We start from the raw sequence: 23,618 nt of genomic DNA, 5'->3' as shown, positions 1-23,618 counted from the left end.
TGCAATCTCCATAGAAAAAGAATGGCCCGTACTGAAGACCTCAGTGACTTTCAACTCCTTTCCAACAAGTCAGTTGGTCAAATTTCTTCCCTGCTAGAGCTACCCCGCTCAACTATAAAAGTGCTGTTAAAGTGAAGTGGAAATGTCTAAGAGCAACAACGGCGCCGCCGTGAACTGGTAAGCCACACAAGCTCACAGAACGGAACAGCCGAGTGCCTAAGCGCGTAAAAATGATCCGTCCTCGGTTGCAACACTCACTACCGAGTTCCACACTGCCTCTGGAAGCAACGTCAGCACAAGAACTGTTTGTCTGAAGCTTCACAAAATGGGTTTCCATGGCCGAGCAGAAGCACACAAGCCTGAGATCACCATGAGCAATGCCAAGCGTCGGCTGGAGTGGTGTAAAGTTCGCCGCCATTGGACTCTGGAGCAGTGGAAATGCGTTCTCTGGAGTGATGAATCACACTTCACCATCTGGCAGTCCGACGGAAGAATCTGGGTTTGGTGGATGCCAGGAGAACGCTACCTGCCCGAATGCATAGTGCCAACTGTTTGATGGAGGAGGAATAATGGTCTGTGGCTGTTTTTATGGTTCAGGCCCCTTAATTCCAGTGAAGGGAAATCTTAATGCAGCAGCATACAATGACATTCTAGACAATTCTGTGCTTCCAACTTTGTGGCAACAGTTTGGGGAAGGCCTTTTCCTGTTTCAGCATGACAATGCGAGGTCCATACAGAAATGGTTTGTCGAGATCAATGTGAAAGAACTTGACTGGGCCTGCACAGAGCCTTGACCTCGACCCCATCAAACAACTCTGGGATGAATTGGAACGCCGACTGTGCCCGACCTCACGAATGCTCTTGTGGCTGAATGGAAGCATGTCCCCGCAGCAATGTTCCAACATGTGGAAAGCCTTCCCAGAAGAGTGGAGGCTGTTATAGCAGCAAAGGAGGGGGACCAACTCCATATTAATGCCCATGATTTTGGAATGAGATGTTCTATGAGCAGGTGTCCACATAAACTACATGGCCAAAAGTATGAAAAATATTAAAATCACACATTGCTTTTATCTTACAAAATACACGTTGAAATGTTATATTGTTGTGTCGACTTTTACAAACCAAACACTAGAAAACCCCACATGGGTTTATAGAAGACATGGAGGGGAGCTTGGGCCTGTTTCTGTAAGAATGAACAAAACACCTCAAAAGGGATTCAATACAGAAATTTACAATTCAATTGTGTGAGAGCTCTTCCTCACAGTGCACTGTACTGAAAGATACTCCAGCAGTCTGTGGCCAATTCTTCACTCATCTCTCTCTCTCACACACACACACACCTCTCTGAGGTGACGAAATTGCCGCTGCCTGACGCTGAAGTGAATCCATTCGTCATGAAACTGCTTTCAGAGTGGACATCCTTCAAATAACAAATGTTCATACAAATGTAATATTCAATACAAATGTCTCCCCATGAAATCTATTTCCCCCCTCTCCCTTTGTTAGTGAATATAATAGCATGCTTCATTGAGATTATCCATAGCTGAGGCTGAGGGCTACACCTCACGCTAAGAGACGTATAACAAACACACTCTAACGAGGGAGAAATAGTTTTAATTGTGTTTTCAGTCATGAAGTTTATTTTCTCTCAATCACCCATACCCTCACCTTTCTCAGCTCATACAAACACTTCTCTCTCTCTCACACACACACACACTACTTCCCCAAGGCGTCAGTCTCTCCGACAACAAACGCTGACTCGCCAAAGACCCACATAATGAAAACACACAGAAACTCTTGATTGACAGGCGTGAATTTTAGCAACCCCCTACCACTATGACTTAGTGTAAAATCAACTATAATTGCTTAGCCAGTGTGTTTGTGGATTGAAAATGGTGAAAGAGTGCCTTTCCCAGCCGCGGGAGTCGGAGCAAATACAGCAGCGAGCAAGCAACATTACTAGATTGATCTTAGTAGTGAACACACTGGCCAATCACTTCTCTTTCTACTCTTGCTGTGACTCACAACTCAGACAGCTCTGATAGGTACACTATACACAGCACCAGTCCAAAGTTTGGATACACCTACTCATTCAAGGGTTTTTCTTTATTTGGACTATTTTCTACATTGTAGAATAATAGTGAAGACATCAAAACTATGAAGTAACACATATGGAATCATGTAGTTACCAAAGAAAGTGTTAAACAAATCAAAATAGATTTGATATTTGAGATTCTTCAAAGTTGCCACCCTTTGCCTTGACAGCTTTGCACACTCTTGGCATTCTCTCAACCAGCTTCATCAGGTAGTCACCTGGAATGCATTTCAATTAACAGGTGTGCCTTGTTAAGTTAAATAGTGGAATTTCTTTCCTTATTAATGCGTTTGTGCCAATCAGTTGTGTTGTGACAAAGTAGCAGGAGTATACAGAAGATGGCCCTATTTGGTAAAAGACCAAGTCCATATTATGGCAAGAACAGCTCAAATAAGCAAAGAGAAACGACAATCCATCATTACTTTAAGACATTAAACTTCCTATGGCTTGAAACCAGCTAACGGGATCGATATGACAACAGCCAGTGAAAGCGCAGGGCGTCAAATTCAAAACAACAGAAATCTCACAATTAAAATTCCTCAAACATAGAAGTATTTTACACCATTTCAAAGATAAAACCTGTTGTTAATCCCACCACAGTGTCCGATTTCAAAAAGGCTTTACGACGAAAGCACACCAAACGATTATATTAGGTCTGCACCTCGTCACAGAAAAACACAGCCATTTTTCCAGCCAAAGAGAGGAGTCACAAAAAGCAGAAATAGAGATAAAATTAAATCACTAACCTTTGATCTTCATCAGATGACACACATAGGACTTCATGTTACATAATACATGTATGTTTTGTTCGATAAAGTTCATATTTATATACAAAAATCTGAGTTTACATTGGCGCGTTACGTTCAGTAGTTCCAAAACATCCGGTGATTTTGCAGAGAGCCACATCAATTTACAGAAATACTCATAATAAACATTGCTAAAAGATACAACTATTATGCATGGATTATAGATACACTTCTCCTTAATGCAACCGCTGTGTCAGATTTCAAAAAAGCTTTACAGAAAAAGCACACCATGTAATAATCTGAGTAAAGCGCTCAGACAACAAATCAAGTCATACAGATATCCGCCATGTTGTGGAGTCAAAGATGTCAGAAATAACATTATAAATATTCACTTACCTTTGATCTTCATCAGAATGCACTCCCAGGAATCCCAGTTCCACAATAAATGTTTGATTTGTTCGATAACGTCCATCATTTATGTCCAAATACCTACTTTTGTTTGTGCGTTTAGCCCAGTAATCCAAATTCATGACGCACAGGCCAGACGAAAAGTCGAAATGTTACAGTAACAGTCCGTAGAAATGTCAAACGAAGTATAGAATCAATCTTTAGGATGTTTTTAACATACATCCGGAGAATTCCTGTGTCTTCAGAAATGCAATGGAACTCAAGTTAACTCTCACATGAACGCGCGTGACCAGCTCATGCCACTCTGCCAGACCACTGACTCATTCAGCTCCCATTCCCCCCCTCCTTCACAGTAGAAGCATCAAACGAGGTTCTAAAGACTATTGACATCTAGTGGAAGCCTTAGGAAATGCAATTTGACCCCATAGACATTGTATACTTGAGGCAAAGAGTTGAGGCAAAGAGTTGAAAAACTACAAACCTCCGATTTCCCACTTCCTGGTGGAAGTGCTATTTTTTTCTCAGGTTTTTGCCTGCCATATGAGTTCTGTTATACTCACAGACATCATTCAAACCGTTTTAGAAACTTAAGAGTGTTTTCTATCCAAATATACTAATAATATACATATATTAGCAACTGGGCATGAGTAGCAGGCAGTTTACTCTGGGCACCTCTGGGCACCTTATTCATCCAAGCTACTCAATACTGCCCCCAGCCATAAGAAGTTTTTAAGGTCAATGTGGAAAATTTCAAGAGCTTTTAAAGTTTCTTCAAGTGCCGTTGCAAAAACCATCAAGCGCTATGATGAAACTGGCTCTCATGAGGACTGCCACAGGAAAGGAAAACCCAGAGTTACCTCTGCTGTAGAGGATAAGTTCATTAGAGTTATCAGCCTCAGAAATTGCAGCCCAAATAAATGCTTCACAGAGTTCACGTAACAGATACATCTCAACATCAACTGTTCAGAGGAGACTGCGTGAATCAGGCCTCATGATCGAATTGCTGCAAAGAAACCACTACTAAAGGACACCAATAATAAGAAGAGACTTGCTTGGGCCAAGAAACACGAGCAATGGACATTAAACCAGTGGAAATCTGTCCTTTAGTCTGATGAGTCCAAATTTGACATTTTTGGTTCCAACCGCTACGTCTTTGTGAGACGCAGAGTCGGTGAACGGATGATCTCAGCATGTGTGGTTCCCACCGTGAAGCATGGAGGAGGAGGTGTGATAGTGTGGGAGTGCTTTGCTGGTGTCAGTGATTTATTTAGAATTCAAGGCACACTTAACTACCACAGCATTCTGCAGCGATACCCCATCCCATCTAGTTTGCGCTTAGTAGGACTATCATTTGTGTTTCAACAGGACAATGACCCAACACACCTCCAGGCTGTGTAAGGGCTATATGACCAAGAAGGAGAGTGATAAAGTGCTGCATCAGATGATCTGGCCTCCACAATCCCCTGACCTCAACCCAATTGAGATGGTTTGGGATGAGTTGGACTGCAGATTGAAGGAAAAGCATTCTAACAGACAGAGAAACCACATTGTAAATGCAGGCAGCACTACAATAAGGTTGCTATCTGTATACCATTCATCTGAGTGACTCAGCCAACATAGCACAGGCCCTTCACAATCCCCTTTCCTTCTATGCCATGCACAGCACAGACTGACAGAGTGCTTCAGGTGTCACAGACACATAAAACAGGCGGAACATGCTCATATACACGCACAGACCACTATAAAACAGGCGGAACAGGCTTACACACACGCACAGAGCGTCATAAAACAGACAATCAACAAGCTCCTACCTGCAGTTAGGTGGCGGGTCCAAGGTTATCTCAGCGAGCTCCTTCTGAATCCTGGGGAAAGAGATGGAACTTACATGTGGTGGAACACACACACACACACACACAGATCATATACTGAGTGGACAAAACATTAAGAACACCTGGTCTTTTCATGACAGACTGACCAGGTGAAAGCTATGATCCCATATTGATGTCACTTGTTAAATCCACTTCAATCAGTGTAGAGGAAGGGGAGGAGACAGGTTAAAGAAGAGTGTTAAGCCTTGAGACATGGATGCTGTATGTGTGCCATTCAGAGGGTGAATGGGAAAGACAAAAGATTTAAGTGACTTTTGAATGGGGTATGGTAGAAGGGTGCTGGTTTGTGGCAGTTCTTGACACAAACCGTAGGAAGCATTGGAGTCAACATGGGCCAGCATCCCTGTAGAGTCCATGCCCCGACGAATTGAGGCTGTGTAATGCTATACACACGCGGAACAGACTAGCTAGTGTGTTATATAAAGTCTGCCAGTAAAATCAATCTGTAAGTGTACACACTGAATACCTCATTGATGTCCTAATGAGCGCCTAGAATTGTGATTGAATACAGGAATACGTCTTGTCAGACTATATCAACATAGGGACGCACTGTTGAATTCCTCACCTAGTTTCATGGGCAAGTGTAAATTGACATTGAGAGCAGACAGGCCTTGCTGTGTAAAGAGTCATATCTGCTTTCTGGACAAATACATGAGACAGATTGAGATAAGGATTTTAATGACTCAGGGTGAACTAAACATTTTGATTTAGTCCCTGTTGGAAGTATTTCTGGAAGAATACATAAATAAACAGTGGTTTAGTATAGTGAGTAGACGGGATCAGGGCAGGGATCATGTTTCACTGCCGTACACAGCACTGCTCATTACATAACTATGCCAATGATTTGCTCTGAGGATCCCAACAGGCAGGTGCAGTATTTTTTTTTTTACAATCAGTTACTTCACCGTCCATTAAGGCTGCAATATTCCACTCACACGGAGCCAATACTGACAACAAGCTACTCTCCAAGGGGTTGGAACTGGTTCAGGGAACACAACCTAAATACGAACAACATTTTTATAGGGACAGAATCAGAACTGCGAGCGAAAGTGATCTATCCTGTTCCCGAAACAGAACGGCTATTTTAAAGGCATGGCAAAAGGTTAATAATGTTATTTTACGTACAGGGGTCTTATTTCCTGTCCCCCCCCCCAAAAAAAACGCAACAAAGCGCGTGTAGGTTACAAGCCCCTCCCCCTCCAAAGCATAGGCTACTGTGGCTTACTGATGTAGAAATTCAATAATTAGGGAGAGATTTTTTTCATTAGAGAAGAATGAATTAACTTGTATCCTTAACTAACATTGAACTATAGTTATAACGTTTCACATTGGATTTATTAACTATAAAAAGGTACATTTTTATTTAAATTCTGGTAACACTTCACACACACAAGCTAACTAGTTCTGGTGCACGTTAAGCCACCTCTCTGAGGTTCAAAGACACTTCAAAGTTCCTTCATAGAAGACGCTCCTCCTCGGTATAATTCTGTGGGCCTAATAAAGATAATACATGTCATAACAAGATGCCCAGCACTTCAAGCCTCCTCCTCCACCCTCTCTCACTCGCTCGCTCGCTCACCACCCACAACATTTAAGTTGCATCTCGGGCCCTACACTTGTCTGTCCAATGCATGTAAACAACTAGTTATAGCTTGCCCGCTCCATAGCAAGCTGCTCTATCCGCACTGATTGGTGAAGTAGTTTAATGTTGAGCTAAATGTTAAAGAAAATAGATTTCAGAGGTTTAAAAAGGAACAGAAAGGAACGATATAAACCGTCACTTTTTGGGGATTTGAACTGGTTCAGAACATAATTTTGCTGGTTCAGAACAGTGGAACGGAACCAAATGAATAATCATAACACTACAGATTGAGATATAATCCTGGTTCCGAATGTATTAAGTGTCTCAGAGTAGGAGTGCCGATCTAAATCCTAGTCTGAGACACTAAATACATACAGCCCCTGACCCTAAATCATCTATTCACAATGTTCACAACAACTGTTGACACTATCTGTTAGATGAGCCAAACAAACAGTCAGCTGTAGCCATGGTGGAGGACAACGACAAGCAGCCTTCCAACATCAGGAGACAGGGAAGTGTCACAACATCAGTAGAAATGGCACCCCACCACTCACCAGCACCACCGCTCAGAGCGGGAGAGAACCTCAGGTGGTCCTTTTGTTCATTTCACCTGTCATCCCTGTCGGCTCATTCCCTCGGTCCTCTCCAAATGCCACGCCATGGAGGAGTGCACACATTCACGCGCGCACACACACACACAGAGGAGTGCTGACAGGAAGGCACCACACCTCAGGGAGCGAGCGAGGGGAGGAAGAGTAGAACAAACGACAGCAGATCCCTTCCTCTCCTCTGTGTGCGCTTGTATTGATTATAAACTCTCTGGTTCATGATGAGAGGAGACTGTGGGTAAATCATTGTGCCCTACTATTCCTTACAGGCAGTGGGAAAACACTTCTTTCTGCAAGGGGCTGTATAACTGTAATACAATCACTGCGGTTATGGAGTAAGTCGTTCCCAGAATTGAATGCACAACACGCTCTAAATTTATCTACAGTATTTTCTCATGAGGTGGCACATTTTACGTGGTAAGGCGGCAGGCTGTTAAGAGCAGATGGAGGGAAGAATAAACGAGGGAATGAACGAGGGATTCCAGGGGGAAATGGACCAATTACAGAACATGCAGGCCTCCCTCTCTCACGGTCACTCATCCATGGGTTCTCTCTCTGACACAAACACTTTGTTTGTTTTTCTCTAATGTCCCTCAGACCATTGCATTTCAGAACCCATTGATGGTTATAATAAACCCACTGCTTCAAGGTACATCTAAGTCAATATAATCTCTGTATTATACTGCGTATGACAATTGTGGCTCGGAATGGAACACCTTCCTAGAGTCCGTTTTGCCCTCAGAACAGCCTCAATTCTTCGGGGCATGGACTCTACAAGGTGTTGAAAATATTCTACATGGATGCTGGCCCGTGTTGACTCCAATGCTTCCCACAGTTGTGTCAAGTTGGCTGATGGACCATTTCTGGTGGACCATTCTTGATACACATGGTAAACTGTTGAGTGTGAAAAACCCAGCAGCGTTACAGCTCTTGACACAAACCGGTGCGCCTGGCACCTAATACCATACCCCATTCAAAAGGCACTTAAATAGTTTGTCTCGCCCATTCACCCTCTGAATGGCACACATACACAATCCATGTCTCAAATCCTTCTTTAACCCGTCTCCTCCCCTTCATCTACACTGATTGAAGTGGATTTAACAAGTGATGTCAATAAAGGATCATAGCTTTCACCTGGTCAGTCTGTCATGGAAAGAGCAGGTGTTCTTAATGTGTTGTACATTCAGTATATTGGATAGTCCATTGTTGAGCTTGAGCTGTTTTCCAAAGAAATTCCACAAAAACCATAAATGCACTACATGCATATTGTATATGACCAAGACCGTCAAGGACACTTCATTACACAATCTACCTGAACAGAATAGAATAGAGAGAATTGCAGATCTACCTCTTGGCGCTGGTGGAGAGCTTGGCAGCAGTCTTGCTGGATATCTTGGCCTCTTTCTTCTTGGGCGTTGTCTGATCCCTCTCCTGACCCTGCTCCTGAACCGGAGGGGCCACCTCTCTCTGCTCCACGTCCCAGCTTCCCCCACTGGTGTTGGGACTGTCGTCCGGCCTTGAGCTGGGCTGCACCTCACTGGACATCCTGGCTCTGACACACACACACACACACACACACACACATCAGTCAAGGGTTTGGGGTTTTCCTACACACCTGCCTAAAGCTACAGCAGTCGAAGGTGAGAATACTATTGGTTCTGTGGTTGTCCTTCAATCTTTAGCTATTCTGATAGAAGTACGGCATTAAAAACCAAACCACCAGAGACAGCCAGCCAGCTACAGCCAACAGAATGAAATACTGTTCTCCTCCCAGCTCTCAGGTCTTTTAAAGGTCATTATAGTAAGGAAGGCAGGTTCCTTGTCCTTATGGACCAGCTCACACTACAGCCTATATAATCAAAGCTCCTTCTACAAGGTCGCATTGAGGAAATGTAATTTCCCAACATACCATATGAGCCCTCAAGGTGAAGCAGTGTATTTTGAACATTCACAGAATGAGAAGTAGTTGTTTGGGTAAATGAGGGTTGTGTGCAGTGTGTCTATGGGGGGGGGGGGGGGGGGGGGGGGGGGGGGGCTACTGTAAAGGAGCAGATGGTTGCTGAAATGAGCATCACATTCCAGAAAGAGCATAATAACAGATCTTCAAATTATTGCAAAGTGCAGTTCTACCACACACACTTTGGTCATGAACATTCAAGATCCATTGGGCAACATTCTACACAGACAGTAATTGGATACATGACATTTTTTTTTCTGATACAGAGATTGGTGGTTTCTACTGAGGCAATTTAGGAATGTTTTTATTTGACTAAGCATACAAAACATGATCTTCTAGAAAACATTGTTTATATTCTATGACCCCCCTCCAATGATGATATCTTCTTCTCCCAGGCCATAGGCTCTTTAAACACTTTCAGTGTTCTCCTTTTATACCTAGACGGTGATGATAAAATCTGCTAAAAAAAAAAAAGTAACAAATCCCGTGTTGCATTGGTCTCACAGTCATTCATACGGACGAGCACATTTCTTTTGTGTGTAAATAATCCCCGTTGTCACGTAGGGCTGTCAGAATAACTGATCCACTAGGTCTACTGCTGGGGGAGCAGCCGTCATATCGCGTGCACTCCACATAATTGAGAAGGCCTAAAAAAAATAACACCCTAACGGTAATCGGAGAGCCCTCATGTGCCCTCATAGCCTCAACATAAACACAACACAAAACGTTCGAAGCAGCTTGAGTGAAATATTAGCTGTGAAGCTTTCCCACATCAAGAAGACCCGTCTCCGCACAAAAGACACCGAACACCCCACAACCACCACCCCCCCCCCCCCCCCCCCTCTCCCCTCTCCCCTCTCCCCATGAGGATATCGTTCTTCTCCCGGGCCATCGACTCTTTAAACGTTACTTTCAATGTGCAGTTGTTACAATGTTTCAGAAAGAGATTACCTTCCAAATAGTTGGACGGTCGATGCAAACAATCTTCTATCAACCCCTGAAGTAGGCTATATCCCGTGTGTTGAAGTAGGCTATATGCCGTGTGTTGCTCGGCCGTTCTATTCGATCTGTTTCTCCGTTCGCTTTCGTTATCCGCTCAGACTGGCTGCGAGAGAATGAGACAACCGGACCGCCTCTGAGCGCGCGCTCTCTTTTTTTACACAGTGAGTACACGAGTGCGCGCAACCAAGTGTGTGTGTATTGGGCTTTTCAAATCGGGTAACAAGCATTGGCAGTAGAGGGTTAACGGTTAACCAACCTAACAATATATAATGAATAGGCTAATGTCCTTTTGATGTGTTAGGGTATTTTTCCTTTATTTGCAAAGTTCAAGAAAAGTTCACAGAAAACTCTATCAGACGAGCTAGGGAAGATAGTGGATGTGGTTTCAATACAGAATTGTTTTTCTTTCAAAATAATTCATAGAAATATTGTCGATAGACCTACAGTGCATTCGGAAAGAATTCAGACCCCTTCCCATTTTCCACCTTTTGTTACGTTACAGCCTTATTCTAAAATGTATCAAATAAAACATTTTCCTCATCAATAGCCACACAATAGCCCACAATGACAAAGCGGAAACATGTTTTTAGAAAATTTAGCAAATGTATCGAAAAATCAAAAACAGAAATACCTTATTTACATAAGTATTCAGACCCTTTGCTATGAGACTTGAAATTGAGCTCAGGTGCATTCTGTTTCCATTGATCAGTTTCTACAAATTGTCTGGAGTCCACCTGTGGTAAATTCAATTGATTGGATATGATTTGGAAAGGCAACCGCCTATATTAAGTCCCACTGTTGACAATGCATATCAGAGCAAAAACCAAGCCATGAAGTCGAATGAATTGTACGTAGAGCGCCGAGACAGGATTGTGTCGAGGCACAGATCTGGGGAAGGGTACCAAAACATTTCTGTAACATTGAAGGTCCCCAAGAACACAGTGACCTCCATCATTCTTAAATGGAAGAAGTTTGGAGCCACCAAGACTCTTCCTAGAGCTGGCCACATGGCCAAACTGAGCAATCGGGAGAGAAGGGCCCTGGTCCAGAGCTGTTGCCAGAGAATTTAATGTTAATTTCTCTACCATAAATCGCCTCCAATGGCATTTTAGAGAATTTGGCAGTACGTCCAACCGGCCTCACAACCGCAGACCACAGGCCACGTGTAACCATGTCAGCCCAGGACTTCCACATCCGGCTTCTTCACCTGTGGGATCATCTGAGGGGTTGGAGAAGGGTGTGCTAAGGAGTATTTATGTCTACAACAAAGCCCTTTTGTGGGGAAACCTAATTCTGGTTGGCTGGGCCCACCCATGGCTGCGCCCCTACCTAGTCATGTGAAATCCATAGATTATTTATTTATTTATATTGACTGATTTTCTTAAATTAACTATAACTCAGTAAAATCTTTGAAATTGTTGCATGTGGTGTTTATATTTTTGTTCAGTGTAGAATGATATCACTCAACAAAAAACTGGGTGAAAAAATCGGATTATCTCTCTTTCCACACTCAAAAACTCACTGACGGTGGCGGAACCTAAATTATGAGAAAGATGTCTCCTCACGCGGTGAATAAACTGTGGAACAGTGTTGCTATGTTCGCGGTTTTCCTGAATTTGGGCTACTTTGAAAACGATGTCACGGGTGAAATGTATTCGTTGTGGATTTTTGGGCTATTTCTAAGTTGCACCACGGCCGCAAAGGCATTTCTCTCAAAATTGTGGATTTTTGGGCTATTTCTAAGTTGCACCACGGCCGCCAAGGCATTTCTCTTAAAAATATATATTTCACTGTGACCAGCTCCTCAGTAGTGGTAAGGGAGAGGAGGTGTGTGTGTGTTTTGAGAGAGCAAAGCACAGCACTACAGTTATTGGCTGAATCAAGTGAGAGAGGAGATAGAGCAGCACGCGCGCACGTTGTGGCAGCTTTTTACCAGTTGTAGGTAGGCTATTTAGATTGTCGTTATAGAGACACCTATTTCCTAGTATTTTTCCATTAAACATATTAATACTGTAGAAGTGATGCACATCAATAAATAATAGAAACAAAAAACAGGAAAACGACTTTGGGCGCACTACATGAATCCCTTGGAGATGGTTTAAACTGCATTCTAATGTTGACTGCTTAAAGAAAACTGTATCAAGCGAAGTGCTTTATGTACGCTCAGTTCTTGAGTCTCGGGGGCTGCCTGAGTGGACATTTGAAATGGAAGTTGTGGAACTCCCTCGCGTGGTTCTTTTTATGGGGAAAAGTCCTCAATGAAACGGACATTAGGCTAAAAGTGAATAATTATACATTTGCCTCTGTTGGCCCTCAATTAGCCTATTAATGTATTTGCCATTGTAGGCTCCCACTTGATAAAATACATATGTTGAAATGACGATATTACTGGAGTCATTGCAAGTCCATTTGTGTCACTTGTGTAGCCTACCTGGAGCTGGCAAACCAATGTAATAAATAGCCTATTACTTGTTGTAGCCTTGTGTTATTATGAACGCGTTAGATTGACGGTAACAGTAGTCAGATTAGGCTACATATAAAACCAATTCAAAAAAATAAACACTGGTTGTTGACAAGCATATTCAGTTCATAAATATATTATTAATATTTCATTCAGTGATTTAAATTATGACCCCATCAAACAGTAGCCTATTCCAGTAAGCTATTGGGGAAACAAGCACTTCGTATTGCGAAATCGCCTCGCTTTTCATGTTGAATAAATTAGTCTGTTAATTCGAAGTAAGCAAGCTGCTAAATAGTTCATTTTACATCTTGCCTACATTTATTCTAGGCTACTGTAGACTATCTGAAATGAGATGTAGGCCTGTCAGGGGCTATAGGCTACCTGCCTTTATCTAAGAAAACTATGGATTTTTTTTATTAGAATCATAAACCCAGATTTTAGACTGTAGCCTATGTCCATTGTAGAGGTCGACCGATTATGATTTTTCAACGCCGATACTGATTATTGGAGGACCAAAAAAAACGATACAGATTAATCAGCCGAATTGTATTTATTTATTTGTAATAATGACAATTACAACAATACTGAATGAACACTTATTTGAACTTAATATAATACATAAATAAAATCAATTTAGCCTCAAGTAAATAATGAAACGTTCAATTTGGTTTAAATAATGCAAAAACAAAGTGTTGGAGAAGAAAGTAAAAGTGCAATATGTGCTATGTAAGAAAGCTAACGTTTCAGTTCCTTGCTCAGAACATATGAAAGCTGGTGGTTCCTTTTAACATGAGTCTTCAATATTCCCAGGTAAGAAGTTTTAGGTTGTAGTTATTATAGGAATTATAAGACTATTTCCCTCTATACCATTTGTATTTCATTAACCTTTGACTATTGGATGTTCTTATAGGCACTTTAGTATTGCCAGTGTAACAGTATAGCTTCTGTCCCTCTCCTCGCTCCTCCCTGGGCTCGAACCAGCAACACAACGACAATTAGCATGTGCTAACTAGCTAGCCATTTCACTTCGGTTACACGAGCCTCATCTCGGGAGTTGATAGGCTTGAAGTCATAAACAGCGCAATGCTTGATGCACAACGAAGAGCTGCTGGCAAAACGCACGAAAGTGCTGTTTGAATGTGAATGAATGTTTACGCGCCTGCTTCTGCCTACCACCGCTCAGTCAGATACTTAGATGCTTGTAAGCTCAGTCAGATTATATGCAACGCAGGACACACTAGATAATATCTAGTAATATCATAAACCATGTGTAGTTTACTAGTGATTATGATTGATTGTTTTTTATGAGCTAAATGTAATGCTAGCTAGCAACTTACCTTGGCTTACTGCATTCGCGTAACAGGCAGTCTCCTTGTGGAGTGCAACGAGAGAGGCAGGTCGTTATCGCATTGGACTAGTTAACTGTAAGGTTGCAAGATTGAATCCTTCAAGCTGACAATGTGAAAATCTGTCTTTCTGCCCCTGAACAAGGCAGTTAACCCACCGTTCCTAGGTCGTCATTGAAAATAAGAATGTGTTCTTAACTGACTTGCCTAGTTTAATAAAGGTATATAAAAAATTTTAAAACGGCAAATCGGCGCCCAAAATACCGATTTCCGATTGTTATGAAAACTTGAAATCGGCCCTAATTAATCGGCCATTCCGATTAATCGGTCGACCTCTAGTCTATTGAAATGACAAGTCAATCTCGCAAATGGGCCATTTATAACCTTTGTAGCCTTAACATCTGGCACATAATAACAACAGAATTAAAAATAGTGTTTTATGTTCATCCAAGTGTTTCTTGCTCAGAGATTGCGAGATCTTCTGTCAAACTTACATCACTCAAACTCTGCAGTCGGATATAAGGGTTTATTTATTTGGTCCAACATGATCCAAGCACAGCAAGACAGTCGTGATGAGGGCACGACAAAACCTATTCCCCCGCAGGAGACTGAAAAGATTTGGCATGGGTCCTCAGATCCTCAAAGCATCCTGACGGGTTGCATCACTGCCTGGTATGGCAACTGCTTGGCCTCTGACCGCAAGGCACTACAGAGTGTAGTGCGTACGGCCCAGTAAATCACCGGGGCCAAGCTTCCTGCCATGCAGGACCTCTATACCAGGCGGTGTCAGAGAAAGTTCCTAAAAATTGTCCAAGACTCCAGCTACCCTAGTCATAGACTGTCCTCTCTGCTACCGCACGGCAAGCGGTACCGGAGCGCCAAGTCTATGTCCAAGAGGCTTCTAAACAGCTTCTACCCCTAAGCCATAAGACTTCTGAACAGCTAATCAAATGGCTACTCAGACAATTTGCCCTGAACTGCCTTGTTCAGGGCAAATTGTCTGGGTAGCCATTTGATTAGCTGTTCAATCTTGCAACCCACTGTTCCTAGGCTGTCATTGAAAATAAGAATTTGTTCTTTACTGACTTTCCTAGTTAAATAAAAAATATACCACGGTTATGACAAAACATCACTTTTTACTGTAGTAATTACGTTGGTAACCAGTTTATAATAGCAATAAGGCACCCTGGGGGTTTGTGGTAAATAGCCAATGTACCACAGCCAACTGCTGTATTCAGGCACTTTGCGTTGCGTCTTACTTAAGAACAGCTCTTAGCCGTCATATATTGGCCATATACCATACCTCCTTCTGCCTTTATTGTTTATTCATAGCAGTCAAGCGAGTTAAATCGACATCCATTGATGGAAAATTATCTGGCGAGTTTAATAAGGACAAATTATATTTTCTCTTGTCACATATTCAATTCCTTTATTACGTCATGTCATAGCTTGCAATAATTATTATTTTGAGGAAACACGATTTTTGCTTCTAATGTCATTACAAGTTTCTATGATATTCCTTCTTAATTGGTTCGATAATGTTATGGAAAAATACTTTATTGTTTAGACATGGCAACTCCTCTCTTGCTGTGGAAAAAAAATGGGCAGGTTTTGAGTGGTCATTGGGGTAGAAAGCGGAGGTCTTGTGCTGATTGTATGGAGATTGTGACAGCTGGTTAAATGGCGTCCCTTGAGAAGGCAAGAACAAGATTAGGCAAAGGTTGGCTACTTTGAAGAATCTGAAATATAAAATATATTTTGATTTGTTTAACACTTTTTTGGTTACTACATGATTCCATATGTGTTATTTCATAGTTTTGACGTCTTCACTATTATTCTACAATGTAGAAAATAGTAAAAATAAAGAAAAACCCTGGAATGAGTAGATGTGTCCAAACTTTTGACTGGTACTGTATGTTTCAGTAAAATTGGATTTTTAGCATTTATAGCAATGGTTATCAACTGTACTTACTGCAGGTATGGAACATAAGTAGCAGAAATGTGAGGTTGTGGCTGCAGAGAGGTATTTGGTAAAGGTCGACCGATCATGAATTTTCAACGCTGATACCGATTATTGGAGGACCAAAAAAAAGCAGATACCGATTAATCGGACGATTTTTATATATATATTTGTAATAATGACATTTACAACAATACTGAATGAACACTTATTTTAACTTAATATAATACATCAATAAAATCAATTTAGTCTCAAATAAATAATGAAACATGTTCAATTCGGTTTAAATAATCCAAATCAACGTGTTGGAAAAAAAAGTGCAATATGTGCCATGTAAAAAAGCTAACGTTTAAGTTCTTTGCTCAGAACATGAGAACATATGAAAGCTGATGGTTCCTTTTAACATGAGTCTTCAATATTCCCAGGTAATAAGTTTTTGGTTGAGGTTATTATAGGACTATTTCTCTATACCTTGTGTATTTCATATACCTTTGACTATCGGATGTTCTAATAGGTACTTTAGAAGTCAAAAACAGCACAATGCTTGAAGCAGAGCGAAGAGCTGCTGGCAAACGCAGTAAAGTGCTGTTTGAATGAGTGCATACAAGCCTGCTGCTGCCTACCACCGCTCAGTCAGACTGCTCTATCAAATCATTAGACTTAATTATAATATAATAACACACAGAAATACGAGCCTTAGGTCATTAATATGGTCAAATCCGGAAACTATCATTTCGAAAACAAAACGTTTATTCTTTCAGTGAAATACGGAACCGTTGCGTATTTTATCTAACGGGTGACATCAATAAGACTAAATATTGGTGTTACATTACACAACCTTCAATGTTATGTCATATTTATGTAAAATTCTGGCAAATTAGTTTGCAACGAGCCAGGTGGCCCAAACTCTTGCATATACCCTGACTGCGTGTAAAGAACGCAAGAGAAGTGACACAATTTCCCTAGTTAAAAGAAATTCATGTTAGCAGGCAATATTAACTAAATTATGCAGGTTTAAAAATATATACTTGTGTATTGATTTTAAGAAAGGCGTTGATGTTTATGGTTAGGTACACATTGGTGCGACGACAGTGCTTATTTCGCGAATGCGCTTGTTAAATCACCCGTTTGGCGAAGTAGGCTATGATTCAATGATACATTAACAGGCACTGCATCGATTATATGCAACGCAGGACAAGCTAGATAAACTAGTAATATCATCAACCATGTGTAGTTTACTAGTGATTATGTTAAGATTGATTGTTTTTTATAAGATAAGTTTCATGCTAGCTAGCACCTTACCTTGGCTCCTTGCTGCACTCGCATAAGAGGTAGTCAGCCTGCCACGCAGTCTCCTCGTGGAGTGCAATGTAATCGGCCATAATCAGTGTCCAAAAATGCAGATTACCGATTGTTATGAAAACTTGAAATCGGCCCTAATTAATCGGCCATTCCGATTAATTGGTCAACCTCTAGTATTTGGGTGTGTGAGACTTGATATCAGAAGAGTTACAGGGTGTGAAAAGTGGTGGTGTCCCATCCTTTCAGGTTGTTGGCCTGACGTAGGACTAAATAGATTTAAATAGTTGTGTAGGGTGATGTTATTTTTTTGTTAGTGTAGTGTTAGATTGGAGGGTATTTAAAAAAATCTATTTTGTTATTTATCCAAGCAAAGTATTATGGAGTTGTACTCCAGTCTAGTAGATGGCGGTAATGCAACATTTATTGGATGCCAACCGCTGTTAAATCTCATCGAAAAAGAATTGGGATAGAAATTAAAGCTTGACCTGGCAACCCTGCTGTGGAACTAGTTCCTCTCAGTCCCAACATGCGCCATTGAATATAAACGTAACTGAAGTTTCACGGCATTCATTGTTCAAGTCCTTCTTATTTCTGTAATTTGTTGGTCAGAAAATAACAATGGAGACGATTTTAGAACAACAACGTCGCTACCATGAGGAGAAGGAAAGGCTGTTGGATGCCAAAACTAAGGAAATGATGCATAAGAAAACCACGGTATGTGTTGCATCAACGCGAATGCTATTTAATGTTAATGAAGACGTTCATTGATTAAAGCATTAAACAAAATCAGATAAGCTAACGTTATTTTTGTGAATAGTAGCTTGTGTGTTATGATTTTGTTTATTTGTGGCTAACTTACCAGCTACAATTTCTGACAGCTATTGTATTCAGTTAACGTTAGCTGAATTAGATATAAGGCTAGCTTTTTAGCTAGCGTTTAACTGGTCCAGTTTCTGGTTTTGCCATCTAACCTTAGTTAATATTTATGGATTTTTCTTCTCAAACAGTTACGCGAACAAATAAACTCAGACCATCGAACAAGAGCAATGTTGGATGTGAGTATTCTATGTGATATTGAAACATCACAACAGTAAATAACAAGTTGGATCTGTATTTTCATATTCACTTGTCTTGTCTTGTGGCTAATAGCCTACTTGTCAAGGACATGCATGATGTGACAGTATTTTTTTGATAACTAGCTACGCCATCCTTTCAGAGATACATGGACGTGAGTTCAACTGTCAGGGAAGCATATGAAGACAAAGATGGGTAAGTGTGTATGTAATGTGTTTGTGTTTCAAGCGCTCATGCATGATCAGCCTTGTTATGCGGAGTAAATCAGAGGTGTAGTATTTTTGCTTTCTCTATCCACAGTATGAGGAAGGATGAACTGAACGCCATCTCAGGACCAAATGAGTTTGCAGAGTTCTACAACAGACTAAAACAGATCAAGGAGTTCCACAGGAAGCATCCTAATGAGGTCATCTTTTTTATCAGCTCCTTCCTGTCAGGCCTAGCTGTACACTGAATAAATCATCCCAGAAGTACACAGAGGGTACAAAACATTAAGAACACCGGCTCTTTCCATGACATAGACATACATTGATGTCACTTTTTAAATCCCCTTCAGTCTGTGTAGATGAAGGGGAGGAGACAGGTTAAAGAAGGATTTTTAAGCATTGAGACATGGCTTGTGTATGTGTGCCACTCAGCGGGTGAACGGGCAAAACAAAAGATATAAGTGCCTTTGAACAGGGTATGGTAGTAGGTGCAGGGTGCACTGGTTTGTGTCAAAACTGTAACGCTGCTGGGTTTTTCACGCGTAACAGTTTCCCGTTTGTATCAAGAATGGTCCACCAGCCAACTTGACACAACTGTGGGAAGCATCGTCGTCAACATGCGCCAGCATCCCTGTGGAACGCTTTTGACACCTTGGGGGGATTCATGTTTTGTACACTTTGTAGGGGGGGTAGGTGTTTTTAATGTTTTGTTCACTCGGTGTATATCTTCTCAAAAACCCTAAGTAGTTCCAGACACAGCGATACGTTTTTAAAGGGGCAATCTGAAGTTAAAACAATTACACTTTACCCCGCCACTGTTTTGGTAAAATGCTGAGGGATGGGGCAGGAGAAATGTAACCACTCAAATTCATAGACAGAGCTAGGACTGACCATCCATGATATCAAAGTATAGTTTGAGATGTGTTAAGGCTATACACTAGTGTTTGTTTACAAATATGTTGTTTATAAAAAAATAGAGTAAAACAAACTTATATTTTGAATTCTGGTGGGGTATGACAGTTGGAACTAAGCACATGCAACATTTATAAGTTATTCTTCCAGAATCAATCAATGGGTTTATGTAATTCATTTGAAAGTCCACACATAGATACACCAATCGCACATTGCCCTTTTAAATAACTATTGTATCATTCAATATGTCTCGGGATTCTATATGTCATTCTACAGTCCAGGTGCACGAAGGGGGGGGGTAATTTGTGTTATTGCATGTTCCACAATAAATGTCTGAAACCAAATCTTGAACTGAAGTTTAGGTCAACCAAACTTCATCAGAGTTTAGCATTTCTGCTGCTCTGGCTAAGTCTGTATGTTGCTGTTTCAGATCTGTGTGCCCATGTCTGTGGAGTTTGACGAGCTGGTCAAGGCTAGAGAGAACCCAACTGAAGAAACACAGAGTGAGTTTTCTACAGTATGGTGGTGGAGTCATTGTCTAACACTGTGTAGGTGTTAATGTAATGATTTATGTGGTCTTTCCCCAGACATGGTGGAGTTCAGTGATGAGGAGGCGTACGGACGCTACCTGGATCTTCATGACTGCTATCGGAAGTTCATCAACCTGAAAGGGGCAGAGGTAAGATGTCCACTCTCTACTCTAAATACTGTTCATCCTAGTCTAATGTCAAACTATACTAAAGCCTAACCTTCTGCCCTCTGTTTCAGAAACTGGAGTACATCAGCTACCTTTCCTCATTTGACCAGCTGTTTGATGTCTCCAAGGACAGAAAGAATGCTGAATACAAAAAGTAAGCATATTTAACAATTTGCTTTATTGTACAGACCTTTTCTTTGTGATTGTACTGTAAATGCACTAAATGCATTCCTAGAGAATTGTAGTACCTTATATTCATCTGTTTGTAGTTCTCCGCATGTTTTTCCATCAGGTTGTTTCACACCTGTGTTCGATGTTATACAGGTACTTAGAGATGCTACTGGAGTACCTTCAGGACTACACAGAGAGAGTCAAACCTCTGCTGGACCAGAATGATCTCTACGGCAAGATCCTGGGAGAGTTTGAGAAGAAGTGGGAGATGGGGACCTTCCCTGGCTGGCCAGTGAGTGTCCAAGATGGGGAAGAAGACTACTATAGTGATGGTCTATATGGGAGTTTCACATTTTTATTCTCTTTCTCTGTTATAGAAAGAGACGAGCAGTGCTCTGACACACGCCGGAGCTCATCTAGACCTTTCTGCTTTCTCCTCTTGGGAGGAGTTGGCTTCCTTGGGTCTGGACAGGTTGAAGTCTGCCCTTATGGCCCTGGGCCTGAAATGTGGAGGGTAAGGCAATAAGCATGCTCTTCTGTGGCTGGGAGGAGGTCTATGGACATACAACTGTTATTCCAGTATTCCAAGTTTAATGTAATTAGAATATTATAACAGTAACTGGAATATTGTAATAACAACAAATTCCAGCCGTAGACTAGGAGTATAGATTGACGGTGTACTGATGACTAATATCGGACTGGGTGACTGATGTAAGGTTGCTAAATGGGTGTATATGGCTAATGTGTATGTGACCTCACAGAACCCTGGAAGAGAGAGCTCAGAGGCTGTTTAGCACCAAAGGAAAATCCCTGGAATCTCTGGATCCCTCCTTGTTCGCCAAGAACCCTAAGTCCAAGGGACCCAAGAAGTATGTGATTGTCAGTTAAACATTTGCATGTTTTATGTTTTTCTGCACCTGATAGCATGTTCTAGTCGTGTTATTGACCATTCCAATCTCTCTGCAGAGACACAGAGCGTAACAAAGAAGTCGCCTTCCTGGAGTCTCAAGTTTATGAGTATGTGGAAATCCTGGGGGTAAGTAAAAGATGCCAAGGATGACTCCTTTATAGAAGAAGGCCTGCACACTGTTAAAGCTCCCAATTCACCGCTTTATTGACAACGTTTCCATCCTGTCACCTGACCAAGATTAGTTTCTGATCGAAACGTTGTCAATAAAGTAGTGAATTGGGAGCTTTAACCGTGTGCAGGCCTTCTTGTTCTATACTAGTGTTCTTTATTAGTCCAGCACCTATGTTTTTAGTCGCATTTAATGAATGTCTTTAGTTCTGAGGGCCTTTATATAATGGTTAGTCCCGGCCATACAATAGGTGTGTGTTACTCACAATAACCACACAAACACCTGTTAACACTTCCATCTGATTGTCTATGGCCCTGTAGGAGCAGAGGCAGCTGACCCATGAGAACGTGCAGAGGAAGCAGGCCAGGACAGGAGAGGAGAGAGAGGAGGAAGAGGAGGAGCAGCTCAGTGAGAGTGAGAGTGAAGATGAGGACAACGAGATAATCTACAACCCCAAGAACCTGCCTCTCGGCTGGGATGGAAAGGTTTGTAGTCGGGCCCTGACATCAGACCTGTGTACTAGCTGTGTTAAAGCGCTGCAATACTAATGAAATACAAATGATTGTTTTATTAATAATGGTGTTATTTATTCAGACTTCATTGTACAGCGGTTGCATGCTACCACGCTAACCTCGTTTTGAATTCTTCTAGCCCATTCCATACTGGCTGTACAAACTCCATGGCCTGAACATCAATTATAACTGTGAGATCTGTGGAAACTACACGTACAGAGGACCCAAGGCCTTCCAGAGGCACTTTGCAGTATGTTCAGATTTCTGTTCAACATTATTCGTATAATTATTTGCGTATTGTTATTACAATGTCATATTAGGTTATTACAGTGTTATGTCAATGCCCTCCTTTCGTTTGTATGTGTGCATAAGTGAAACTGTAGAGGATTCGATTTTAGAAATGGACTAATTCTGTTCTCAGCTGATAAGAGCATGTTGACCATGGTTAGTTAATATTACTGCTAGATAATATGTTGTCACCTGTTGTCTCCTCCCCTCAGGAGTGGCGTCACGCCCATGGCATGCGCTGCCTGGGAATCCCCAACACGGCTCACTTTGCCAACGTTACCCAGATCGAGGACGCTGTCTCTCGTAAGTAGTTCTGTTACAGCCCTGATAGAGGCTGAGGCAGATGACAAGTGAAAATAATGAGTATTGTTATTTGGGTTGAATAGAATAGTCATGTTAGAGAAAAAAGTGTTACCAGACCAATAAATATTTTCCGGAGTAGTTGTACATCCAGATTGCCCTCACAAAAAGATTCTGACCGCAAGGGTCTTTCCTGGTTAAATAAATTAGGAAAAATGACTGGTCATTCAGTCCACGTTCTGGATAATAATAGTGTATTTTTAACCCAGTATGGTCAAAGCTGAAGTCACAGAAGGCATCAGAGCGCTGGCAACCAGATACAGAGGAGGAGTACGAGGACTCCAGTGGAAACGTGGTCAACAAGAAGACCTACGAGGACCTGAAGAGACAGGGTCTGCTGTAGAGAGGAGACCGACAAAGACTTGGAAACCTTGAAGCGCAACGTGATGCCCAATTATTATTTTTTTATTTGGCCTTTGACCCTTGACCTTTTCATTTACACTTTTCATTTAGAAGTTGTGATGTTGTTTTTATTAATTCCTTCCTTTGACAACCATTTAGAAATGAAACAGCCATTGATTCTAATAATAAATGAGTAATATTTGTCACCATTGTTGTTTCTGAGTTAGTTAGTTCTATTAGAAAGCAATTGTAATGTCTTAAGTTGTTTAAGGAGTCACCTGAACCACTGTCCATTTCCTTATGGATGATTACACATTTCTGTATATCCAAGAACCCTCCCATTGTCAGGTGATGGACAGTCCCTTTAAAGGGAGTGTACTAGAGGGGAGTCTGCAGATATCTTCACACTTGCTCACCGATTCAGTGTTTGCCCGGTAAGGAAAATTCACCTTTTATTTACTAATTCATACATTTCTTAAAATGTTGATGCTTTCTTAGCTCAGCAGTTTTTTTAGAATTATACAAGACACTTGTGCTGTATTTGAGTGAGCTGTTAATGATTTAAATAGTGTTATTTCATGTAGCATGACTTGCTTGCTATGACATGCAAATTGACTT

General features: G+C 41.4%; 2 protein-coding genes across 3 annotated transcripts in view; one reads left to right on the top strand and one right to left on the bottom strand.

Annotated features, from left to right (window-relative positions):
* LOC110496423 (ubiquitin-conjugating enzyme E2 E2) overlaps positions 1-17,784 on the bottom strand; it is a 60,988-nt gene extending 43,204 nt beyond the window's left edge. Inside the window, exons 1-3 of one of the 2 annotated variants that reach the window (XM_090208846.1) lie at positions 17,360-17,784; positions 8,677-8,880; positions 5,061-5,111 (exon numbers count right to left, since the gene is read on the bottom strand). In XM_090208846.1, coding sequence (XP_090064972.1) covers positions 5,061-5,111; positions 8,677-8,880; positions 17,360-17,439 — 335 coding nt within the window. In that variant the 5' untranslated portion in view covers positions 17,440-17,784. Of the gene's footprint in view, positions 1-5,060; positions 5,112-8,676; positions 8,881-10,236; positions 10,469-17,359 lie in introns of those variants that run through there. The other variant, XM_036952992.2, reaches the window with a different exon arrangement.
* A 17-nt stretch (positions 17,785-17,801) lies between these two features.
* On the top strand, positions 17,802-23,209 carry LOC110496421 (splicing factor 3A subunit 3). Its single transcript, XM_021572308.3, has 15 exons — positions 17,802-18,073; positions 18,367-18,414; positions 18,576-18,628; positions 18,734-18,839; positions 19,982-20,054; positions 20,139-20,230; positions 20,320-20,402; positions 20,573-20,711; positions 20,797-20,933; positions 21,181-21,288; positions 21,386-21,455; positions 21,819-21,983; positions 22,150-22,260; positions 22,511-22,601; positions 22,868-23,209. Exons 1-15 carry the CDS (start codon positions 17,978-17,980, stop codon positions 22,999-23,001), a joined length of 1,506 nt encoding a protein of 501 aa, XP_021427983.1. The 5' UTR covers positions 17,802-17,977; the 3' UTR covers positions 23,002-23,209.
* Positions 23,210-23,618: the final 409 nt, after the last annotated feature.

Source organism: Oncorhynchus mykiss, chromosome 18 (genome assembly GCF_057628025.1).
Source record: "Oncorhynchus mykiss isolate SJ-2025 chromosome 18, ASM5762802v1, whole genome shotgun sequence".
Lineage (NCBI taxonomy): Eukaryota > Metazoa > Chordata > Actinopteri > Salmoniformes > Salmonidae > Oncorhynchus > Oncorhynchus mykiss.
Note: the sequence above shows the minus strand (reverse complement) of the source record. Positions and strands in the feature narration are given on the sequence as shown.

What these genes read in the sequence shown, in the direction of transcription:
- LOC110496421 (XM_021572308.3), top strand. Translation starts at nt 17,978, where the DNA reads ATGGAGACGATTTTAGAACAACAACGTCGCTACCATGAGGAGAAGGAA. An exon ending in TCAACCTGAAAGGGGCAGAG is followed by an intron (nt 20,231 to 20,319) that starts GTAAGATGTCCA and finishes CCTCTGTTTCAG; the next exon opens with AAACTGGAGTACATCAGCTA. An exon ending in CTGGGCCTGAAATGTGGAGG is followed by an intron (nt 20,934 to 21,180) that starts GTAAGGCAATAA and finishes GTGACCTCACAG; the next exon opens with AACCCTGGAAGAGAGAGCTC.